Below are 21,067 nucleotides of genomic sequence, written 5' to 3'. Positions count from 1 at the left end.
ATGCAGTCTCAATCCAGCTGCAGCACCATGCCTGGTAAGAGCCCTGGGATTTGTTAAAAATGAGGCTTTTCTAATATGCTAAAGATGACAGACCTCAAGTTGTCATATATTAAAATGGTGCATAAATTCCTTCCTCTGAGTAACCAATAATGGGACAAAAATCCTTGCCAACTCCAGTCTGTCCCTCCTGCCAAGGATTGTCTGAGCTCAGCTCATCCCGAGTGCCCCCATTGGGATCCAGATATAGATTAACACAGTTTTGAAATGCACAAGGGCCACAATCATGCAAGGCTTGATCCAACCCAGACTGGAGTCCATGTAAAGGTCTGCATTGACGTAAGCGGATGGAGCACAGCACCACTGCTCCTGCTGCTGACAAACCAACCCAGTCCCTCTGCCAGGGAAGGACTCACTTGTGGCCTGCAAGAATGGAGGGCAGTGGGAGCCCTGGGGGAGCAGAAGGATAACAACAGCTCCCCGAGGATCCCTCTGGTCCCGAGCCTGGTGGGGACGAAGCTGCCTGCAGGAAGGCAACCCATTCTTTCCTCCTTGCAGCTCAGGCCCTGCTCACCAACAGGCTCCGTCACCATCCCCATCCCAAAGCCCCGGCATGGGAACGGCGCCGCTGGTGCGCACGCACTGCCCCCGCCAACAGCCCCGCACGGCTGCACCGTGGGAGCCAAGATTGTGTAGCGTGGAGGGTACCTCACCCCAAGCACCACACGCTGCTTCCCGCAGGGCAAATCCTGCGCACGTCTCCAGAGACACACACTTTTGTGGGGGCTCTGCCTGAACAGCCTGCAAATGCAAAAGGCTCAGCTGGAAGTATTCACACACAGGGACAAGGAGCAGCTCCTCACTGCTGCACCAGCCTGGCTGCCTTTCACTCTACTATTCCTCCTTCGCCAACCCACATCTCTTTTGTTCCTCCTTTCCTCATTCCCACGTTTTTGTGCTGCCCTCCCAGACATCCCCTGTGCTACCCAACAGCCTGCCCTTCTACACTCTTCTCCAAGTTTACTTCTCAGCCATCATTTCTTTGGGATTTGCTACAGTCAGAGGAGCAGGAATTGAAATGGGGAAATACCAGCCTTGGGGCCCTCTCCCCTTTACAGTCTCTGGTACTGGTATAGAGCTCACAGGAGACAGTACCAAGCCAAGGGGGGCAGCATTCATGCATGCAGCAGCCCCCAGCTTGGGGCCTTCTACTCTATAACAGCAATAAAAAACTGCCCATTCAAGTCCTTTGTCTTAAAGATTTCCATCCTGGCTACAGCAAGTACAGATTTATTGGTGGGAGCAACTGCAGGAGGAATAGTAAACAGCGTGCGCGTGCGTGTGGATGTGCCAGCACACCGCGGCCATGCCTCTACCAGAAACTCACCACAGCCAACATTAAGTATGGGACTAATATAAAATGAGTTTTCTGGCACATTAAAAAAAATAAAAAATATCTCATTTGGCACCTGATTTCATGACATCCACAGCCCAGTCAGAGCTTGGTGGGGAGGCAGGGATGGAGGAGAACCGAAGCCAAGAGACGGCTGCCTACGCTGGATCTGAGGAATCAGACACCTTCATTATTATGAACAGTGATGCACAGCGTGACCTCTACTTGCTCACAGGCCTGCACTCGTGCAAGCTAAACTGCACAATCTGTGTCCACCACTGCTTGCCTCCATCCTATTGAAAGGTGCAGCCTCACCTCTGCAGTCAGAGCTCTGCCAAGGGGCAAAACCCAGCCTTCCCACCCCAAACTTCCTGCTGCAGCCTTCTACCCCTTCCACAGAGGCACACACAACTTCCACGCTTGTTGACACTTCAAAATAATACATTGCTAGTGATAAAATCAGCAGCCGCCTCTTTTGCTGACTTCTGTAGGAATTTTGCCGGAGAAAGGATGGCAGGGCATGACTCCAAGCTCACGGAGTGACATCTTATATTTTCTAAACCATCCTCAGATTTTTCATAACATCCAGCAAGCAAGTTGCTGACAGATCAGGATGGCTGCCTCTTTGTTGGGCAAGAATACTTTGAGATTCAGTAGAATACCAAATTTGGTAGAATGTCTTCCACTTTGGTAGAAGATATTACAAACAACTGTGCATTTTAACACGTTTTCACATTACACATCATTCATCCTGGGGAGGGGGTGGTGATGGCTCTGTGCAGCCAGCCAGCAACGCTTCCAAGAATGAAAATGTTCATCGGAAGATAATGAAAACCAGATATTTAGTAACATTTTCATTTTGCATGTTTAAATATTTATAACTATGTTCATAAAACCACATGTTTGCTCTCCTAATGCTCTAGTGATTTTGTTTATGAAATGCAGTATTTCTCCAATGCCCCTTCCTTGCGTCAGCCTCTCCACGAAGCGTGATTTAGTCCCGTTCTGTACTGACAACCAGCTTTTTTGTAAAAGACGGGCCGAGATTAAGAACAGAAAACTAACAAAAAGAAGAACACATATTTTCAGGGCATTAATGTTTCACTAATACATATATGATTTTATACTTTGTAGGGGGCATTTATGCCAGTTTAATTCTCAATTTATTGTCAATCTGGAGGGAACTACTTCTTAATCTACAGCAAAATTACAAAATCTTGAAATATAAGTGCGATAAAACTAAGGTGCTGATATAAACTATTGTTCTATAATTTTTTTTCCCTGGCTTGGATGAAAATTAAATAACAACAAAGAACTTTGCTTTAATACTACAGTTGGCTCAAGTTTGTGTTACAGATTTCTGGAGTTTTCAGTTACAAATTTTTATAAAGCTGATCAAGTGGATGTAGTCTGAAACCGGGAGTATTAGAAGAGCCCACTGTACTCTTCTTCTCTGTCCTCTGACTGCAGACATCATGATGCAGCTTACAAGGTCCATTCTGGTTTCACGTCAAACATACAGAGACTACGGCTGTGAGACGAGGCTGGCAGAGCTCAGCCCCGCAGCACGGCCCAGTGCAGGACCCAGTGAGTATCAAATCATAAATCTTAAAATGCCCCATGTAATCTCATAGTTTAAAAAAGGAGCTAATGTTTAAAATTTTTACTAAATTTTCTTCTCCTTTTTTTAAAAAATATTTCCAACTGGAGATTTTTTAAAGGGTTGGGGAACTCCTCTGAAATCAAGTTCTCAGCAACACACAGTGAGCACCAAGGGAAAGGGGTTTTTTTTTAATCTCAGCCCAGCATCCTCCTGAAGGTACAGGGAGTGTCTTCAAGGCATATTTTCAACTCCTTTGGTCCTTTGCCTGCCTTCTTCTGCATCAGCAAAGAACAGAAAGGAAACAGAAAAAAAGTAGCAGATTGCAATGACACATTGGTATCTCATTTTAAAAACAAAATGAGTTCTGTAAAGCCATTAAAGTAAAACACTCCACTTACTGTATTATTTTAAAATACTCCTGTGGGTCAAGATTAAAAATTAAATATATATTTTACTGCTGCAGTTTTGCCAATTTTTACAATGTTGGCCATAGCCTCATTTTAAAAAAGATAAGCTCTAGGATCATGAAATTATACAAAAACTCAAGCCCACTTTAAAACACTTAAAACATATTTTTTAAAGCAAGTGCCCGTTTGCAGTTGTCACTAGAAAGAAAAAAAAAAAAAAAAAAGGAAAAATAAAAAGGCAGCAAAATAAAATCTGTCCAGTGAGGCTCTTAAAAATAGGAGAAAATGGGAAAAAAATTGTCCTTTTTTTTTTTCTTTTATAATCTTGTAAAATTGAGCAAGTCCATTTCAAGCGGCCCTGGAATATGATTTTTAAATATTTATGATTCACAGTTTCAGAAAGTTCTTGCAGCATCTTCTTTCTAGTGAAAATAAAAATACTGTAGGTAAATGAGTATTCTGGGGGAACATCTGCCTTCCTCACCAGGAGTCCTTGCAAACTCTGCCCTCTGCATGAGTCAGAGAAACTTTAGTCACATCACCTGCTGCATGAAGCTTTTTCTCTTAATCAAAGATAATATTTGAGTCTAAATTAAGATTTTTCCTATACTTAAGACTGAGTTTCACCAATCTCAACATAAGCTTTACTTTTTTTCTTGAGTTTACTAATAATCCCTGAAAAGCTCAAATCCATGGATTTAATAAATGTAAACCAAAAAAAAGTTTATTTTCAGTAAGAGCACACTGAAGTAATGGAAACCCTAAATCCAACAGCATTCTACTAACACAGGTAAAAAAAACAAACAGAAAAAAAATTAAAATAAGGACAAAAGCAAACAAAAACAACATCTTCTTTCTCAGAACAAGAACTATGCTACATAAACTACAGAAAGCAGCAGAAATACTTAAAAAAATAACCAACACCAGATTTTGCACTGCAATAATGTCTTACTGAAGCTGGGACAAATTTAAAGAAGGCAGAGATTAGTAAGTAATTTCATGTCAGGAAAAGACTGTATGCTAATGCCCTTCCTCTCGAGCCTGTCCGGATGCAACTATATTTTCTGAAGTGGTTGTTCTCTGTGGCACACAAATGCAGCAAGCCCATGGCCAGCAGAAACCAAAATCCTGCCATTTTCTACCCTGCTGTGACCCTGCCAGCTAAAGGCTGCATGTCAGGCTGTGAATAAAGCACAACACCCTTTTCTGCTCCAAAGCCCCACTCTGCTCCCTCCGGAGCACAGGGAGCGGTGACATCCCGCACCTGCCGGGCACAGCCTCCACACAGGCTGCAGAGAAAAACACTCTGTCCCCCTTACCAAACCCTACCGAGGTTCCACGTTTTTCCTGCCCACAGACCAGTTTCTGGCAGAACAGAGACAGAGGGGCTGGAAGCCAGGTGAGGCACAGCCCCAGGAAGGCTTCGGGACCTCTGCTCAGCCCCTTGCTCTGCCATGCCCAGTGCCCAGAAACCTGCCCGGAGCCATTTTGTAGCTGTAGAACCACCACAGGCCTAGACTGGGATTATACAATGCTCTGAAAATCAATGAAAACAAGAAAATAGCCCTAGTCTGCACATATCCTTTATGATCCTTGGCCATTAAGCTCTCCAGCTTCCCCAGCCTCTTCCCAGCCAGCAAGACCACCAGTGACTGGTCCCTCTCTGAGTCTCCCAGCCATCCCAGGTCAGGATACCTTGCCCAGCATGCACAGGAATGAATCCCCAACACGCAGGCTGGATCGCCCGCAAAAGAAACTCCACATATCACCCATTTCAAAGTCGAGCCTTGACAATTTCAAAGCTGCCACTATTGAACAAGTTGCCAAAACAAAATCATTCAGCTAAACACTTTGGTTTTTTCCCAGCTCTTTTTATTAAAGTTTCTTTTCACACAAACATTTGAAATGGAGAAACATTACCAAAGTATCAGCTAAAAGAAAACCTACGCAGCACACAACCTTCTTTATTGAGAATAAAATTAGCATCTTAATATTAAAATATATCTGTGCCTCTTTTGACAACTGCCTCCCCCGGATTCTGCAGGGGGCTTTTCCACGACTAGAACAGAACAGATGCCTGTAAAGCCATCCTAAACTGTCTCCTATCAGGTCTGCAGGGCAGATCCTTGCTTTGCCATTCTCACTCACCACTGTAAGCTCTTACAAAAGCATTTTTACTCCCTGCAGTTATGTTCAGGTGAACAGGCCCTAGCAAGACAGATTATATTTTTATCCCATACGAATAGCATAGAAAGGTTAACTAAATGTCTTAGTTCAGGGGATGTGCAGATTAGTCACCACAATACAAACTATTTCCTTCTGCATGTTCCATTATAAAATTAGATTTCTCAAGGAATACAGGCTTTCTCTGGAGTTTTACCTCTCCAAATCAGGAGTGCATCTCTGCAGAAATATTGTCCTTATAGCTGATCATAGTAACAGCATAAATAACAGGGAGGGTTTAGCAAACAGTCGTGAAAGTTATACTCAGCTGAAAAAGCTGGTGTTAGTACGTAATGCTTTTAATCTGGGAACATTATATTAAAAAAATAAAATGCAAACACACAATACACTACACTACTACACCCTATCCACTGCTTTGGAGCTTTACAGCTAATAGATTTATTACAGAAACTTAATTCCTGGTGCTGTAAGGCCGAGACACTTGAACACAACCTGATCAAAATGCCTTCAGGACTCTGCCTTCACTCAGTGTGCAACCACTGTATGCTAATGGCACACACAAAGCTTGAAAAAAAATTTTTTTTTCAGAGGATTACACCAGACACAGCGACAGATACGCAAAAACAATAACACCAAAGGAATCAAAATATTCATGGCTCATAAAGCATGGTAGAGATGGAATGACTCCAGTTCATCCCCTGCCTCTGCTTAGATTCGTTCTAGCACAATGAATCAACATTACCCCTTTAAGAAAACTATCCCGAGTTGTGTTTATCTGGGGACAAATCCACCTAATCCCGCTCATACAAGCAAGCACAGCAACTTGAAGAGAGCTGCCAGTCTGGGAGAGGACAGCAGAATATGTCCCCTGTTTGTGAACAGTCCTGGGACTCTTCTGGGGTGTGACACAAGTCCCATTTATCATGACACACTAGGAGCTGAGCTAACATGACACCTGCCCTAACAGTACTGTCCTGCCCTGGTCAGCTCTGTAATGCTTCTGTCCGAGCTGCGAGCACAGGTCCCCACTGCCAGGCCCTGGCTTTGAAAATCATGAGCTGTCTCTCCCCAACTTACAAACCAGCCTAAGAAATCCAGGAGAGAGGATCTTTCCCATTCCAGAACTCTCCATATCTCCCTGCAATTGGCAAGGGTGAGGAATAGAGACTTTTTACCTCTTTTTACAGAAAAACCCTTCTTATTTGTCCATTAAAGCCAAGGACTTGGTGCAGGGTGAGACAGCTCTTCTCTGGCCTTCACTCCTAAATCTCAGAGCCAGCAGCAGCTGGCAGAGGTACTGTCAGCAGCCTCTGGTGAGGCAGAGGTACTGACAGCAGCACCCACCAGCACACCATACCATGCTCAGGGCGGGGCATGGCCCTCCTGCCCCACCTCATGGTGCTGAACCCAGTGCTTTGCAAGTATTTCAAAGCCAAGCAGGTCCCCTGCCCTTTTCAAACCCATCCCGGATCCATTGCTCTATCCCATACCATACACACAGAGACACAGAGCTGCACCTGCCCAATTCATGCCCCATTTTTGGAGGGCTGCAGAATGACCAAGGGGGACCCGGGACCTCAGTGGGGTGCAGTCAACAGTTTGCTCCGCTCTTCCCCAAACTGGCTGCAAGCTCTGTCTGGATGGGGAGGTCCCAGGGTGGGGGACTGACCCCAGGGACACCAAATGAGCCAGAATGCTGGTTTTAAGTCCTGGCTATAAAAACGGCAGGGGCAGTGCTGCCAGTTGAAAGAAACACCTAGCGGGGCAGGTAGGAGGGCAACTTTGCCAGCATGGCCCAAAGGCCCCGGGGACCAGCCAGAGCTACTGTGGGGCCAAAAAGGGCCCCTGCACTGAACCTCCAGTGGGGCCACTACTCCAGGGTTGAAGATGCTACATCCTCCCGGCCACAGCTCCCCAAACAGGACAACCCCAGCCACAGCAGAGTCCCCCACGCTGGGACAGCGTTTCGGGGCCCGACAGCAGCAGGACCCGTCCCGAGATGCTCCACCGCCAGCCCTGTGCTCCCCAGAGCCCTGCACGCCCCGCGCCTCTCCCCAGGTCCGAGCAAAGCAGTAACGAAACCGAGCCTACCGGCACGTTTTCCAAGCCTGGCGCGGTCCGGAGCAACGCAGACACGACCCAGGTGGGTGTCGGAGGAAAACCCGACGGCCCTCGGTGGCTCCGCTGCTCCTCGCCCGCCGCGGTGCAGCGCGGTCCCGCTCGCCCCCCGGGAAGGACCCGGGCCAGCAGCGCTCCGCGTCCAGCCCCGGGCTCGGCTCTGCGCACAGCGAGAGAAAGACTTTACAGCAAAAGAGAAGCAGAGATCCATGTCTAGCCGGGGCACCTCGAAGGGAACTATTTTAAGGGGCCAGTGGGGAGCTCGGGGGGTTTTGTTTGTTTTAGATGTGCAGCCGCAGAGGCTGCAATCCACCTTTCTCCCGTCCTTTTCTGCCCGAGAAACCTTTTTTCCTTTTTTTCCCCCCCCCCCCCCACCTTTGGAGGAAGGAGAGGGTAAATTTGTTCAAATGTAAATTTTAAAGCAGGCAAGGTTCCGCGGGTTGCTCGCCCGAGCGGCCCCTGTGGCAACAGGAGGGGATGGGCCACCCCCGTCCTTCCACTGCGCCCCCAGTCAAGTTCAAGAGGGGCCTGTCTGGGGTCTCCCCCGGTCAGCGAAGGTGCGGTGCCCGTAGTGCAGGTCCCTGCCTGCCCCCGGGGCTGGAGTTAGCCCGCGGCAAGTCCCTGCTGCCGGAGGAGGATGCGGAGCCGTGCGCCCGGACTGGCCGCGCTCCGCCGGGGCAGCAGGCCGTCAGCATCCCCGCCGCAGCTCCGGCCGGCCCGCCGAGCAACCGGTGCCTTCCGGCCGCCGGGTGCACCAAGATTTGCCGGGGATGGGCCGTTTCCACTGCCGCTCTGGTTGGTTTGGGCTCCTGTGTGACGCTGGAGAAGTTTCTCGGGTGAGATGAAACATCTCGATCCCTTTTCTCTCCTGAGGACGGGAAGGCTTCTCCGCATTCTAGTCAGAAATAAAAACAAAACAAAACAAACCAGACGATAACGGAGACAGTCCTGCCCGCCGCGAGGTCGCCCCGGGCCCCCCAGCCCGGTGTCGACGGGCCGGTCCGGCACGGCCGCCCGGCCCCCACACCCCGGCGCTGCACCCAAGGGGCGGCGGGCGCGGCGCTGCCCCGCCCGGTACTCACCGTCGAGGACCTCCCCGTCGAGGCGGCCCCGCTGCCCCCGGCGCTCCTCTACCTCGCCAGCGCCGTGCCCCGAGCTCGGCCCGCTCGGGAAGGTGGCGGGGGAGCGAAGCCGCTGGGCGGTGGAGGGCGGGGACAAAGGGACAGGAGAAAGAGCTGCGGCGAGGAGGAGGCTTCACCCGGCATCGCCAGCTCGAAAACAACGGCCTGGCCCCGGTGGCAGCGCCAACCGGGCCCGCGACAGGACCCGCGGCTGCCCCGTGCCCCGGAGAAGGTCAAAAACGGCTCTTTCCAAAACAATAAACTTTTAATGCTAAAGCAGTTATAACCAAAAGCTGTACAGAGTTGGATTTTTTTTCGTTTGTTTGTATTTTTTGTTAGAAAACAATTTTTTCTCCCCCATAAATATTGTTCAGTTCCCGGCACTTTGTATCAATAATTAAATTACGAATGATAAATATGGCATCATGGGTATGTATTTACAAAAAAAGTTATTACAAAAAGGCAACTGTTATACTAAACGTCACAATCTGGGCATAATAAACACCACATCCTCATCCTGAAAAATACTGACCGACCCCATCAGACGAGAATACATTCACAAGTGTAATGCTTGGAGAGAGAGAAGGAGAAAGAGGAGAGCAGAGAAAGAAGCAGCAGGAGAGCTAGAAAGGAAAGTTCAAGACATAACAGGACTTTGGCACGGTTTAAGACTGTAAGTTTAAACAATCACCACTAAGGCGAAGGAGAATTTTCATCCTCATGTCAACATCCCACCAAAAGAAAGAAAAACAAACAAATTAAGAATAATAAAATAGTGGGGAATTGGAGAAAGAGAGACTCAGGCAAGGAGAGGGGGGGAAAAAAATCAAAGAAACGACTGTGACTGAAAAAAATTAAAACAAAAAAAAAGAAATCTAATCCTGAGAAAAGGACATGGGTAGTCCAGCGTCTGGGCTTGCAAAAAAAAAAAAAAAAAGAAGTAATAATTATAATATAGTAATAAAAGACCCCCCTCCAGATCCTGGCAGTTAACTAGGTGTAGCCCTATGTGGTCATCGGTGTGGAAACTCCATTTCCGTGGGAGCGAGCTGCAGTTGGCTTGGTTTGTCCTTTTTTTTTTTTTCCTCGTTCCCAATGCATTTGGTCCAGTCTGTGGCCGGGCAGCAGCTGCCTTCACACATACCACTCATTAAAATTGGGGGGCAGTCCAGGGTTGTGGCCGGGGTTACTCTGAAGGGCAGCCGGCGGCGTTTTAGTGGAGTCCTTACTGCCGGTGGAGCCCACCGCAGGGGGGGTGGAAGACTCGTACCCCGAACTGGCTGCAGGGGAAGAGTCCGACCCCTGGGATTCGTGTACCTAAAACCAAGAGGCAGAGATGGGAGCGAGCTCGGGGCCTCCACCACCCCACTGCACCAGGTTGGGCCATTCCTCCGTGCAGGAGGGTCACTGTGGAGCACCAGCTCAGCCTTGCCCGGCCATCAGGCCGTTCATGCCTGGCCAGCCACTGAACACCGGCGACAAACGCCTGTCTCGGCCCCTGGCCACTCTGCTGCAGCGTCCTGGTCAGGGGGGCTGCAGCATCCCAGCATGAGGGGCTGCAGCCACAGGCCAGGTTGCACCTGCACAGCCTTCCAGCACTGAGCCACACTCTGCAAACCGGGCAGCACTTGCACCAGTGGGAGCACAAAAAGAAACTACGCCATTTCCCCGGGCTGTGCTCCAGCCACAGCCTAGACACCGGGGACTGCTCAGGCCGTGCTGGGAACATGGAGCTCAGCTCTGCCCTGCTCTGGGGGAATGAGCCCTGAGCACACCAGCGACTGAGCATCACTGCTCAGGGAGGAAAGGGCTGGAGCACTGGGGTGATTTACCTTCATGTGTTTCCTAAGTGAGCTGGGGTGGGTGTAGGATTTGTCGCACACCTTGCAGATGTAGGGCTTGTCCGAGGTGTGGACGTGCATGTGTTTCTTCCTGTCACTGCTGTTGGCGAAGCGCCTGTCGCAGCCCTCAAACTCGCACTTGAAAGGCTTCTCACCTGTGAAATTTAGAGAGGGTGAAGGAGGGCCATTCCCCTCTCCATCCCCACCCGCCTCCTCCCAGGACAACATCTGCCGTGCTCGCCCCACCTTAGGGATGCACAAGCACCACAACAAATGAAGAAGGGGAAGATGGACAGCAAGGTTTGTTACGTGTCGGATAAATTTGGATCAGCCTTTATTACTTCTAACTCACCTCCCGCCAGGCCCACTCTGGGCTCCAGCAGGGAAGGCGGCTGGGTGAGCTTGGGGAGGGAGAAAACCAAAGATAAATTCAGCGGCTCGGACAGCTTTACAGGACCTACTCGAGGATACAAGCCAAAGTACGTTTGCTTCCAACCTTCTCCCTCTCTTCCCTCCGCCAATGCAGGAGGGCTGAAGAAAAGTCGGGGCTGCAAATAAAAATACTTTGACAAAAGTATCGCCGATTTAATTAGGAGAGACGCCAATCAGGCCTAAAAATAAAAAAGGAGCGGAAGTCACCGAAAATGAGATTCATTCGCATTTCTACGGTTCCCTCCGCACAAGCGCTCAGGAGGCCGAGAGCGGAGGCAGCGCCGCGCACCTCGCGCGCCGGCGGCTGCCGGCCCGTCCCCGCAGCCCCGCGTCCCGGGTGGGGGAACACACGGACACGGGCCTTACCTGTGTGCGTCCGCTTGTGAATCTTGAGGTTCTCGGAGCGGGCAAAGATCTTGCCACAGCCCGGGAAGGGGCAGGGAAAGGGCTTCTCCCCCGTGTGCACCCGAATGTGGTTCACCAGTTTGTATTTCGCCTTGAAGGACTTGCCTTCCCGCGGACACTCGTCCCAGTAGCAGATGTGGTTGTTCTGCTCGGGCCCCCCGACGTGCTCCATGGTGACGTGGGTCACCAGCTCGTGCATGGTGCTGAAAGTCCTGTCGCAGCTCTTCTTGGGCCGGCTGAGCTGGCTCTCGTCGAGCCACTTGCAGGACAATTCTTGCTTGATGGGTTGGCGCATGTACCGAAAGAAAGCGCCGGGGCCATGGTGGTGATGGTGGTGGTGGTGGGCAGCCACATTCATGCCCATATTCATATTCATGTGGTTGTAGTTGTGGAACTGGGCGCCGGCGTAAGGGTCCGTGCGGGGGCTGGAGACGGCCCGGTAGGGATCCGGCCGCCCGAAGAGGTCTCCGCGCAGCCCCAGATGCATCTGCCCGTTGTCCACATGCCCGTTGGGGGATGTGTGGCTCGGGCTCTGCTCGTGCAGCCCCGGGAAGAGCAGGTACCCTGGGGTGTCCGGGATGCCGCCGGGGCCGTGCAAGCCGCCGGGGGAGCCGCCGAAGAGCCCGTGCTGCGCTGTGCCGGAGGCGGCGTCCGCGATGCCGGAGCCGCGGTTGCGGAACAGAAAGTCGCGGGTGGAGTTGAAGGCGGCGGCCCCGCCGTAGGAGGGCACCTGGCCGGCGTGGTGGTGGTGATGGTGGTGGTGGCCCAGGGCGCTGGCGTAGCCCGGCGCCTGCGGCGTGAACGCCGAGCTCTGCCCGGCGGCGAGGTCGTGCGGGGCCGCGTTCAGCTTGAAGGCGGCGGCGTGCGAGGAGTCCCCGAAGGGGCCCAGCCCCATACCGCCGCCGGCGGCGTCGCGACCCGGCATCTCGTGGTGGCGGGGCGCCGCGAAGCCGCCCACCCCCAGCGCTGGGAACTGCGGCCCTCCGTCCAGCAGCATCGTCATGGGCGCGGGGCCGTCGGCGCGGCAGCAACCTGCCCGCTCCCCCCTCCTCCCGCCCGCCCCCAAAAGAGTACAAAACCACCCCAAAACGCACCCCTACCCCGCCTCCCGCTGCGGGCAGGCGCGGCCCCGGCCGCAGGCGGGCAGCGAGGCGAGCACTCCCCGGCCGACACAAAAAAAACCCCAAAACAACAACCCACAAAAAAAACCAAAAAAAAAAAAAAAAACCAAACCAAAAAACTCAAAACAACCGGCCCCAAAACAGCCACCCGCCCCCCGAGGCGCCCGCCCCCCGCGCCGGGCCGGGCGGCGCAGCAGGGCGAGGAGGCGCAGCACGGCCCCGCTCCCGCTCGGCGCCGTCGGGGCACTGACGGGGCGCCCGTCCGCGCCTCGCACATAAAACCAACTCCGGGGCCAGGCCGCGCCGCGCCAATGGGGAGCCGCGCGCCGCCGGTCACCTGACCCACCGCCCGCCGCCCCATTGGCGGCGCCGCGCTTGATTGGCACGCGCCCCGCGCCGCCGCGGTCGCTGATTGGGCGCGCGCGCCTCGCAGGTAGAGCGGGGGCAGCGGGGGGGGGCCCGGGACCGGCCCGGGGGCGGCGGGAGCCCCGCGGAGCGGCCCCGGCCCCGGCCCCGGCCGTGCGTGTCCCCCCGGCTCTGTGCGCGCTGCCGCCGCCCCCGCCCCGCGTGTCCCGCTGTGTCCCGCCGCCCGTGCCCTCCCAGCGCCGCCCCACGTCGCGCGGGATGCTCGCCCTAGGCGGCGCGGCGGGGAGGCGTAAAGCCGCTGCAAAGCCGCCGCGTTGATTCAAAAATAAAATTTAATTTAAAAAAAAAGGCTAAAGCCGAGGGTGTTTACAGTTTATTTATATATACGTACATACATACACATATATATGTATATACTTTATATATTTATTTTATTTTTCTGTTCATTTTTTATCCTTACTGACTAAACGTGAGAGCAGAAAGGCCCGCACCGTGCGTGGAGAGCCCGATCCTGCCCCTCAGCCTCGGGGCTCAGCGCGACCGACCCGGGGTTCACCCCGCCGGCCGAGTCCAGCCCCCTTTTCCCCCCCCTCGCTCCGTCCCCCACCCCCTGCTCACCCGCGGAGCGCGGCCGAGCAGCGCCCGGCACGGCGGCTCCTGAGCTGGTTTTTTCCTACTCTTGTTTATTCTTTCTTTCGCTCTTTCTCTCTTTCTTTCTCCTGTCTTTTTTTTTTTTTTTTAAATTTTATTTTGCAAGGGCAATGTTCTGCCTTGGAATAATTATCAGTTGCAGACAGCGCTATAAATCCACTCATTTTCTGTTCTGGAAAGCATTTGCAAAGAACTATGGGGAGCAACAGTGGAAATAAAAGGCAGAAAGAAAGATGGCTGTAATTGTAATATCCTGAGGTTTGCTGAGCCCCTAAGTCTGGCTATTGGGCAGGTCTCAGGCTCGCCGCCGGCTCTCTGCAGGAAACGTAAAATCTGATCAAGTTCAGAGACGCATTGAGAGCCCGCTTCAAGCAGCGCTTTATAACCGCGGCCCTTTCACATTCTTCCCCCCAGTCAGCCCCGGGAAAGGCTTCATCTTCTTTTTTTTAAGGTTTGCAGGGAGTGAGGGGAAAAAAAAAATTAGAGAGAGGAAAAGAAAGGAAAGGAAAGGAAAGGAAAGGAAAGGAAAAGAAAAAAAAGAAAAGAAAAGAAAGAAAAGAAAAGAAAAGAAAAGAAAAGAAAAGAAAAGAAAAGAAAAGAAAAGAAAAGAAAAGAAAAGAAAAGAAAAGAAAAGAAAAGAAAAGAAAAGAAAAGAAAAGAAAAGAGAAAAGAAAAAGAAAAGAACCACCGATATAAAATCTCCCCAAGAGATAACACCGGTGCCCGTCAAACACTCAAATTTCCCAGGCCACAGTCGCCAAGAACAGTCCTAAAGTTGGAAGGTGAGTCCCTCGCTGCCGTTAGTGCACGATCGCAGCAGAGCAGGAGGCGGGAGCGCGGGGACCCGCCCTGGGGGGGACCCACCGGGGGGACCTACCGGGGGGGTCGGGGCCGCCTTCTTGCTCTCCCGCTACACCCCGCGGCTGTTCCGCGGGAGGCGTGAGACCTGGCAGGATCGTAGCCCTTCCTTCCCGCGGCTCGTCCGGGAGCCCGGGCGCGGGGAAGCCGGGACAGGGCCAGGGATACCCGGTCACAAACCTACGGCCCCCGGGGGTGGCGGGGCGAGATCGCGCACCCACCTTGCTGCTCCGCTGAGGCTCTACCTCCCTGTCTCCGGAGGGCTTCAGCGGGGTCATTAATTACCTCCCGCACGTGTCGGGTTTTCTCGACAGCAACCGACCCCCAATAAAAAAAAAATAATAAGAAAGAAAGAAAGAAAAAAAGAAAAAAAAAAAAAAAAGGGGTGTGGGGGGATTCAATTATTCCCGTCAGCTGAGCGCCGGGGAGGGCAGCGCCTCTGAAGTCGCCGACCTGGGGCGACGGAGGGCGACTGACCCCTGCTTGTGCAGAGGCCTCACGTGTGGCATTGTGTCCCCAGTGGGTGGGACGCGCCGGGGCCGGTCCGGGCCAGACCGGTGGCGGAGCTGCCCTGCCCGCCCAGGTGCCCACGCCTCGCGGGGCTGCGGCTGCCCCGACCGGGCGGCGTGGGAAGGGAGGCACGGGTGTAGGCTGGGAAACCCTCCGACTCGGAGAGAAGGAGCGAGTGTGGCTCCACGGCGGCAGAAGCTTAAAAAATAAATAAATAAAAATTAAGTTTATCCTAAAGAAAATCTCGCCGCGTCGGCAACGGAGGGACCACGGGGCTTCGGGAAAAATATCCCGAGGATTTGAGACTGGGAAGTAAAACGAAGCGATCGTAGCTTCAGACGAGGACTCCTCGTTTCGGGAGGATTTGGTGGCCACAGCCCTGCCTTGCAGCTTGCGGATCGGGCTACATCAATTAACCTATAAATATCTTTTTATACGTTTCCCACTTCTGCTCTACCAACTTTGCCTGGGTGTGTGCACCCGGCAGCATTCACACTGGCATACTGGCACTATTTACACCCCATCCGTTCCTGACTGGAATTTGCCAATTCGGGGACCAAAATTGTATAAAACGAGGGGTTTTTTTCTTAAGGCATTGTCTATGATTTTTTCCCTTGTTGAGCTTTCGGAATATATATGTATATATAACGCATTTTGTACTTTATTTTATCACTTTAGTAAATTCCATTTTTATTCAGCCGTATTTCTGGCTAAATCCAATTTATTTTCCAGAAGTCAGGGAACCTCTCATCTCTTCCGTTTTAAAATCTATCTCAATTGCAAACGTGCAAACAACAGCTACCGGAAAAGTAGTCTCGCAGGCTCCCTTCTCCCCCTGTGTTCCCAACGCGGGGGGAAGGCAGAGAAAGATCCCGTGCTTTACGTCAAGAACAAATATTGTGCAATTCTCCACCACCTTTTTTTTTTTCCCCTTTTTTTCTTTTTCTTTTTCTTTTTTTTTTTTTTTTTTTTTTTCCTTTGAGTGATTTTGGAGCTTAAGATCTACAAAAATGTTAAGACCCCTGGAAAGCGATGCGGATCCCTCCGTGCCCAGAGCCAGCCGGTGCCCGGCTCCCGTGCGTGCCCAGCACGGCGGACCGGGACCTCCCTGCCGGGCTCCCCTCGGTGCTGCCCTGGCCGGAGGACTCCCGGGGCTTAACGCTGCCGGGTCCCACCCCGTCACGGTTCGGAGAGCCTTGCCAGGGAGAAGACCGCAAGGTCTGGGCCCTCCGGCGCAGGAGGGAAACACTGTCCCCACTGGATGCCCACTCGTTATGGCAGATTTCGCAGCGGGGCAGGGGCAGGTGAAGTTTCAGCAACGGCTCCAGGTGTGGCAGGTCGGTGGCTCCGTGGATTTCCCTCGTCCCTTACACCGAGGGTGCGAGGAAAAGGCAAAACAAACCCGGGATAACAGCAACAAAAGTCCCCTCGCGCTGAGCTGCGAGCCGGCGGCGAGGGGAACATCCATCCACCCTAAAGAGCTTTTAAACCGCGCTGTATCGCGGTTAAATGAATATCCTTAACAAGCGTAAAGACAAGTAGTTTTTCTCCTGCCATAAACATATTGCATCTCCGGTGTAATTATATGCAAACCAGGAGCGAACGAGACATTTCCATTGTAGCTGTCACTCAGCGGAGGGGGAAGCACATGTACATTTGAACTTCAGAGATCCGGACTGGAGTAAACAGGTCTGAACTTCTGCAAGGGGAGGGAGCGAGGAATATCAAAGGCCAGACGGAGGCAGGCAGAAACGCTTGAGTGGGGAGGAAGCGTAGGTGCCAGCGAGCTCCATCCTGCAGCCCGGGGAGCAGGGCCGGACCGGCACCGGCAACCTCCCCCGCGCACCAGGGTTTGTTGCTCGTTCTGTGGTGGTGGGGAGAAGTTTCCCTCCCAAAATGAAGATCAGCTACACGGGAAATATGCATCGGGCTCGGGAGTGAGTGGGGAAACCACGAGGACCAGTTCAAGTGCTGCAGAATAAATTGTGTCCTACCACTGCAACGGGGCCGAGGCAAACCTAGGGATAGGGGACAACGGGTGTCGCAGCCCTGCGGGGAGCTGAGGCCGCTCCCTGCACCTTGAGGTGCCCGCGCACCGGAGTGACCCCAGGGAAGGCCACTCTCTGGAAGAGGGAAACACTCACTCCTCATCTCCCCCACCCTCTACCCCTCGCTAAGCCATTAGAAGGAGGAACGGTGCACGCCCGGGAGTGGGCAGTCGGGGAAGCCGGGGCCTAGGCGCCCCGGACCGGCCGAGAGCATTCGCACCCTCCGGCCGCCCCCTTGAAAACCCCCCCACTCCTTCGAGGAGCAGAGAGAGTGGGGGGAAGTGGAGAATATCTCAATCAGCGAGGAGGTGACCTGTGACCCGGAGGGTGGCTCTATTGTCCCGCTGTTGCGGGGGACACAGACTTTAGTCAGCCTTTCTGCGTGACTGAGCCCTGAGGGGCAACCGCAAGCCCAGGGCTCCGGGGAGGCATCCCGGCCTCGGGAGCCGCCGGGACGGCATCAGCTGCCGGGGCAGAGCCGCGCCCTTCCCCAGCGTGCCCAGGCCGCTGCCTTCTCGCCCCGGCTTCTTTCCGAACTCGCACACGGAATACGCGGCCCCCTCGTGCCCTGAGTCTTTCTCCGAGAGCCAGGCGGGGTTGAGCAGACCCTCCCCACCCAGTGGCGAGCACCGGTGGACGGAGAGGCCCCAACGGGTGACCCTAGTCGTGCTGAGTTGGGGTTTGACCTGCAGAGATTCTCCGAGGAGACGATGGGGATCCAACGAGAGGAAGAACAAGGAGGGGCTGTCCCGGGAGGAGCCCTCGCCCCAATTCTTCAGCCTGTCGGCCCCGTGAGCGGAGCTGCGGGAGCCGCCCCTGCCCGCCCGGCGGCGGCGGCCGGGCCGGGCACGAGGCGGCGCTGCGGAGCGGCCCGGTCCGGCTCCGGGCACTGCCCCGCGCCCCTGCCCGCGCACGGACGGGTCCCCCGAACCCGGCCCGTTAGGCGGAGGATATGGGACAGGCACCCATGGGGCTCTGTCCCCGTATCAACCCGGCTCCCGCCCGTTCCCGGGCCCGCCCGTCTGTCCTCGCAGCCTCACAGCAAGTGTAAACCCCGGCAACAAACCCGCTCCCCGGGGGCAAATCACCCCGCTTGAACCGGCACCTCTACTGGCTCTAAACAGCGGTCTCTAGCCGCCGAGGGTCAGCCCCGGGAAGCTGCCGAGCTCCGGGAGGGCAGACTCAGGCCCATCCTGGGGACCCTCCGCAGCCTGCAGCAGGTCCCCGGGGCGGCTGCGGAGACACCCCGGGGTGTGCCGGGGCTCGAGTGCCTGGAGCCCCAGGGGAGAACGTAGGGGTTCCTCTCGCTTCCAGCTCTTCTCCCCCAGCACGGGGCACAGCGGCGGCCCGAAGCTGGAGGGCCAGCAAGGGAGTCACCGCTCCCCGTGGCCCCGGGCTGGGACCTGAGACCGACCGGGACTCCCCGGAGCGAAGCCGTTTAGTGCCCAGGCGGAGCAGAGATCTGAGGGGGGCTGCAGGTGGGCCCGAGTCCGGCGGTCGGGTCACAGGCTGAAGTGTCGGCTCCGGCGCATCGGCGGGCACACCGATGGCGGGCACACCGATAGCGGGCACCGAGGGTGTTTCCCGCAGCCAGCATTCCATGAAGACACGACTTCGCCAGCCCCGAGGATGTGTTGGAACAAGGCGTTGAACGATTCAAAGTATTTTAAACAATTAAACGACGACTTTTCACTGCTCGCTTTTCTCCATCCTCTCTCCGGCCGCATCGCCCAGCGCCTCAACGCCCGGGGCTTTTCCCCAAGGTGTCGGGGAGAGAACCAAGCTCCCCTTCGCTCTCCGGCCCGGGACACATCCCCGACGGTCCCCCTGGGTGATCTGCCCACCCCTTTTTCTCCTGTGTTCTTTTCCTCCCCGGGACAGGCGGTGCCGCCGCACAGCTGCGGGGTCTGACCCGCTCCCTCTCCTTTCGCCCCCGCCCCACTCCTTTCGCCAACGAGGGCAGCGCTCCGGTGGCGCATCCAGCCCGCAGCCCCGACGGGCTCCAGCCGTCCCGGGCACCGTGGGTCGGCAGGGGCTGGGCGGCCGCGGAGCCCGGGGGGAACCGGGCTCAACCCTCACACGCTTCCCTGGGTTAAATAGTCCTGCAAATAGGAGACGCTTTCACCGGTAAAACCCGCTCGAAGCTTTGGGGCCAAGGCGGGTGAATCACAGCGGTGCGGAGTGGGGCGAGGGCTTCTGCCCGAACGTCCCCCTCTGCCCGGGTTCGGGTTGCACCGCGGTGGTTCATCCCCTGCCTGTGTCCGCGGGGCTTCGGGGAGAGCCAGCTCCATTCCTGCTGCCGATATCCCCACACAGACGTCCCCTCGCGGGTCTGACCCCATCTCTTCTGTATTTTTGCTATGGAATACCCCCAGGCCCCGCTCTGAGGGACGTGGGCGTGCAGGGATCGCACCCCGGCCCCTGGGGGCAGAGACGGGCCCCCGCGGTACGATTAACCCGCCTGTAAACGATGTGTTTGCCACGAGGTGAGGGAGTCGATGCCTTTTAAAGGACTTTTATTCCCCTACCCGGAGAATCAGTTCCGTAACGAGAACCTTGGGCAGAGGCGGGGGAGACGGCGGTGGAAAAGGTGCGTCAAATGATCAAGCCCGGAGCGGGCAGTGCCGGGGGGAGGGAGGGCTTGCGACAATCTGGGCTTCGATGAGATCCGCACCAAAATTAAAATAAAATAAATTTTTATAAAAGAAAAAAAAATTTTAAAAAAAGAAAGTGATAGAGATCAAGAGAGAGAAACAAAGATAAATCCAAAAAGCAACCAAGCAAACGGAAAGCCCCATCACAGCCCTTCAGCTGCGGCTCCCAGATTAAGGCAGTTCTGTGCCCTCGTTGCGTTTCAGTTCTCTCGGCGGGGCTGCGAGCTCGCGGAGCCGGCGGGTGAGCGCTGCGGGCAGGCTGCGGGCAGGGCTGCCTGCGAGACTCCACATCCTCTCAAGTTTTCAAAGCCAGGAAACAGCCATTTCCCGCTACCTTACCCCGTTCCCCAATAGCTTTCAAGGCGTCCACGTTTATTTTAAAAACTCTTCTGAGAGCCGTAGTAAATTGAGTTTGCTTGTAGCTACAAAGGAGAAAGTTAAGCATTTGTCTCTGCTGTTGTATAGGCAGCCAGTTGTTTTAATTAAAGGGTGGGGATCCGTGATATATACACCAGATAAAAGCAAATGCACAGAATAAACTAATTAAAACATTGTGTTTGGAACACACTTTATTTCTTTTTTTGATCTTAGTTGTGTTTTAAAGAAATGTCAGTGCACTATAAAGCAACCTTATTTCCCTTATAGTGTGCGGCGCTTTTCAAAGGCTAGTGTGATATATTTTAGAAAAGAAATCCCGCTGTGAAAGCTTGCGTGTCTTCTCTTTACCAAACTAAGCTCTTGTCAATCATGCCAAGGCATAACCAATCACCAAGTCCCTTTTTGGAAAGCAGCTCATCCCGCTGTGCTTTTATATATCACACCGCAGCATGTTTAGATGCGTTTTTACTATCACTTCAGGAGCGGTGACTGATGAGAGCGCAGTTACAGTACCGGCTTCCCCAAACGCCGGAGTTATTAACAATTTGCCTGGCTATTGTGTGCGTGTCTTTCTCTCCCTCCTCCCTTTTTCCTGTCTCACGTTGCCTCTATTTGTCATGGACACGAAGATGCAGGGAATATTGGGCCTGGGGGGGGGGGGGGGGGGGGTTGGCTTCCGAGATGCCCATCACCTGCCCGGGAAGGGGTGACAGGACGTTTCGTGGCTGCCCAGACACGGGGAGGGAGAAGCCCCGCGGCTCGGAGCTCTCCCGATAGCACCGCGAAAAAAAATGAGAACACCCACCTTGTAACGTGCTCGCCCATTCCACTCCCGGCTGAGGAGAGCCCCGGTGCAAAGTCCCTGGGCCCCCGCAGCCGGATTTGCCCGTCCCGCCGCTCCTGAGCCCCCACGGGGGTTCCGCGGCCCGCCGGGGTCCGGCTCCGGGCGGAGAAACGGCAGAGCACGACGAGGTGTGTGC

The 21,067-nt window shown here is 54.1% G+C and overlaps 1 protein-coding gene across 1 annotated transcript; it reads right to left on the bottom strand.

Annotated features, from left to right (window-relative positions):
• Positions 1–9,957: 9,957 nt before the first annotated feature.
• ZIC3 (Zic family member 3) lies at positions 9,958–12,504 on the bottom strand (the record flags this gene model as incomplete). The annotated part of the gene is made up of 3 exons (XM_082289243.1): positions 9,958–10,140; positions 10,656–10,819; positions 11,463–12,504. 3 exons carry the CDS (start codon positions 12,502–12,504, stop codon positions 9,958–9,960), a joined length of 1,389 nt encoding a protein of 462 aa, XP_082145369.1.
• Positions 12,505–21,067: the final 8,563 nt, after the last annotated feature.

This window comes from Coloeus monedula, assembly GCF_965178545.1.
Source record: "Coloeus monedula genome assembly, chromosome: 12".
In the NCBI taxonomy this organism is placed as follows: domain Eukaryota; kingdom Metazoa; phylum Chordata; class Aves; order Passeriformes; family Corvidae; genus Coloeus; species Coloeus monedula.
Note: the sequence above shows the minus strand (reverse complement) of the source record. Positions and strands in the feature narration are given on the sequence as shown.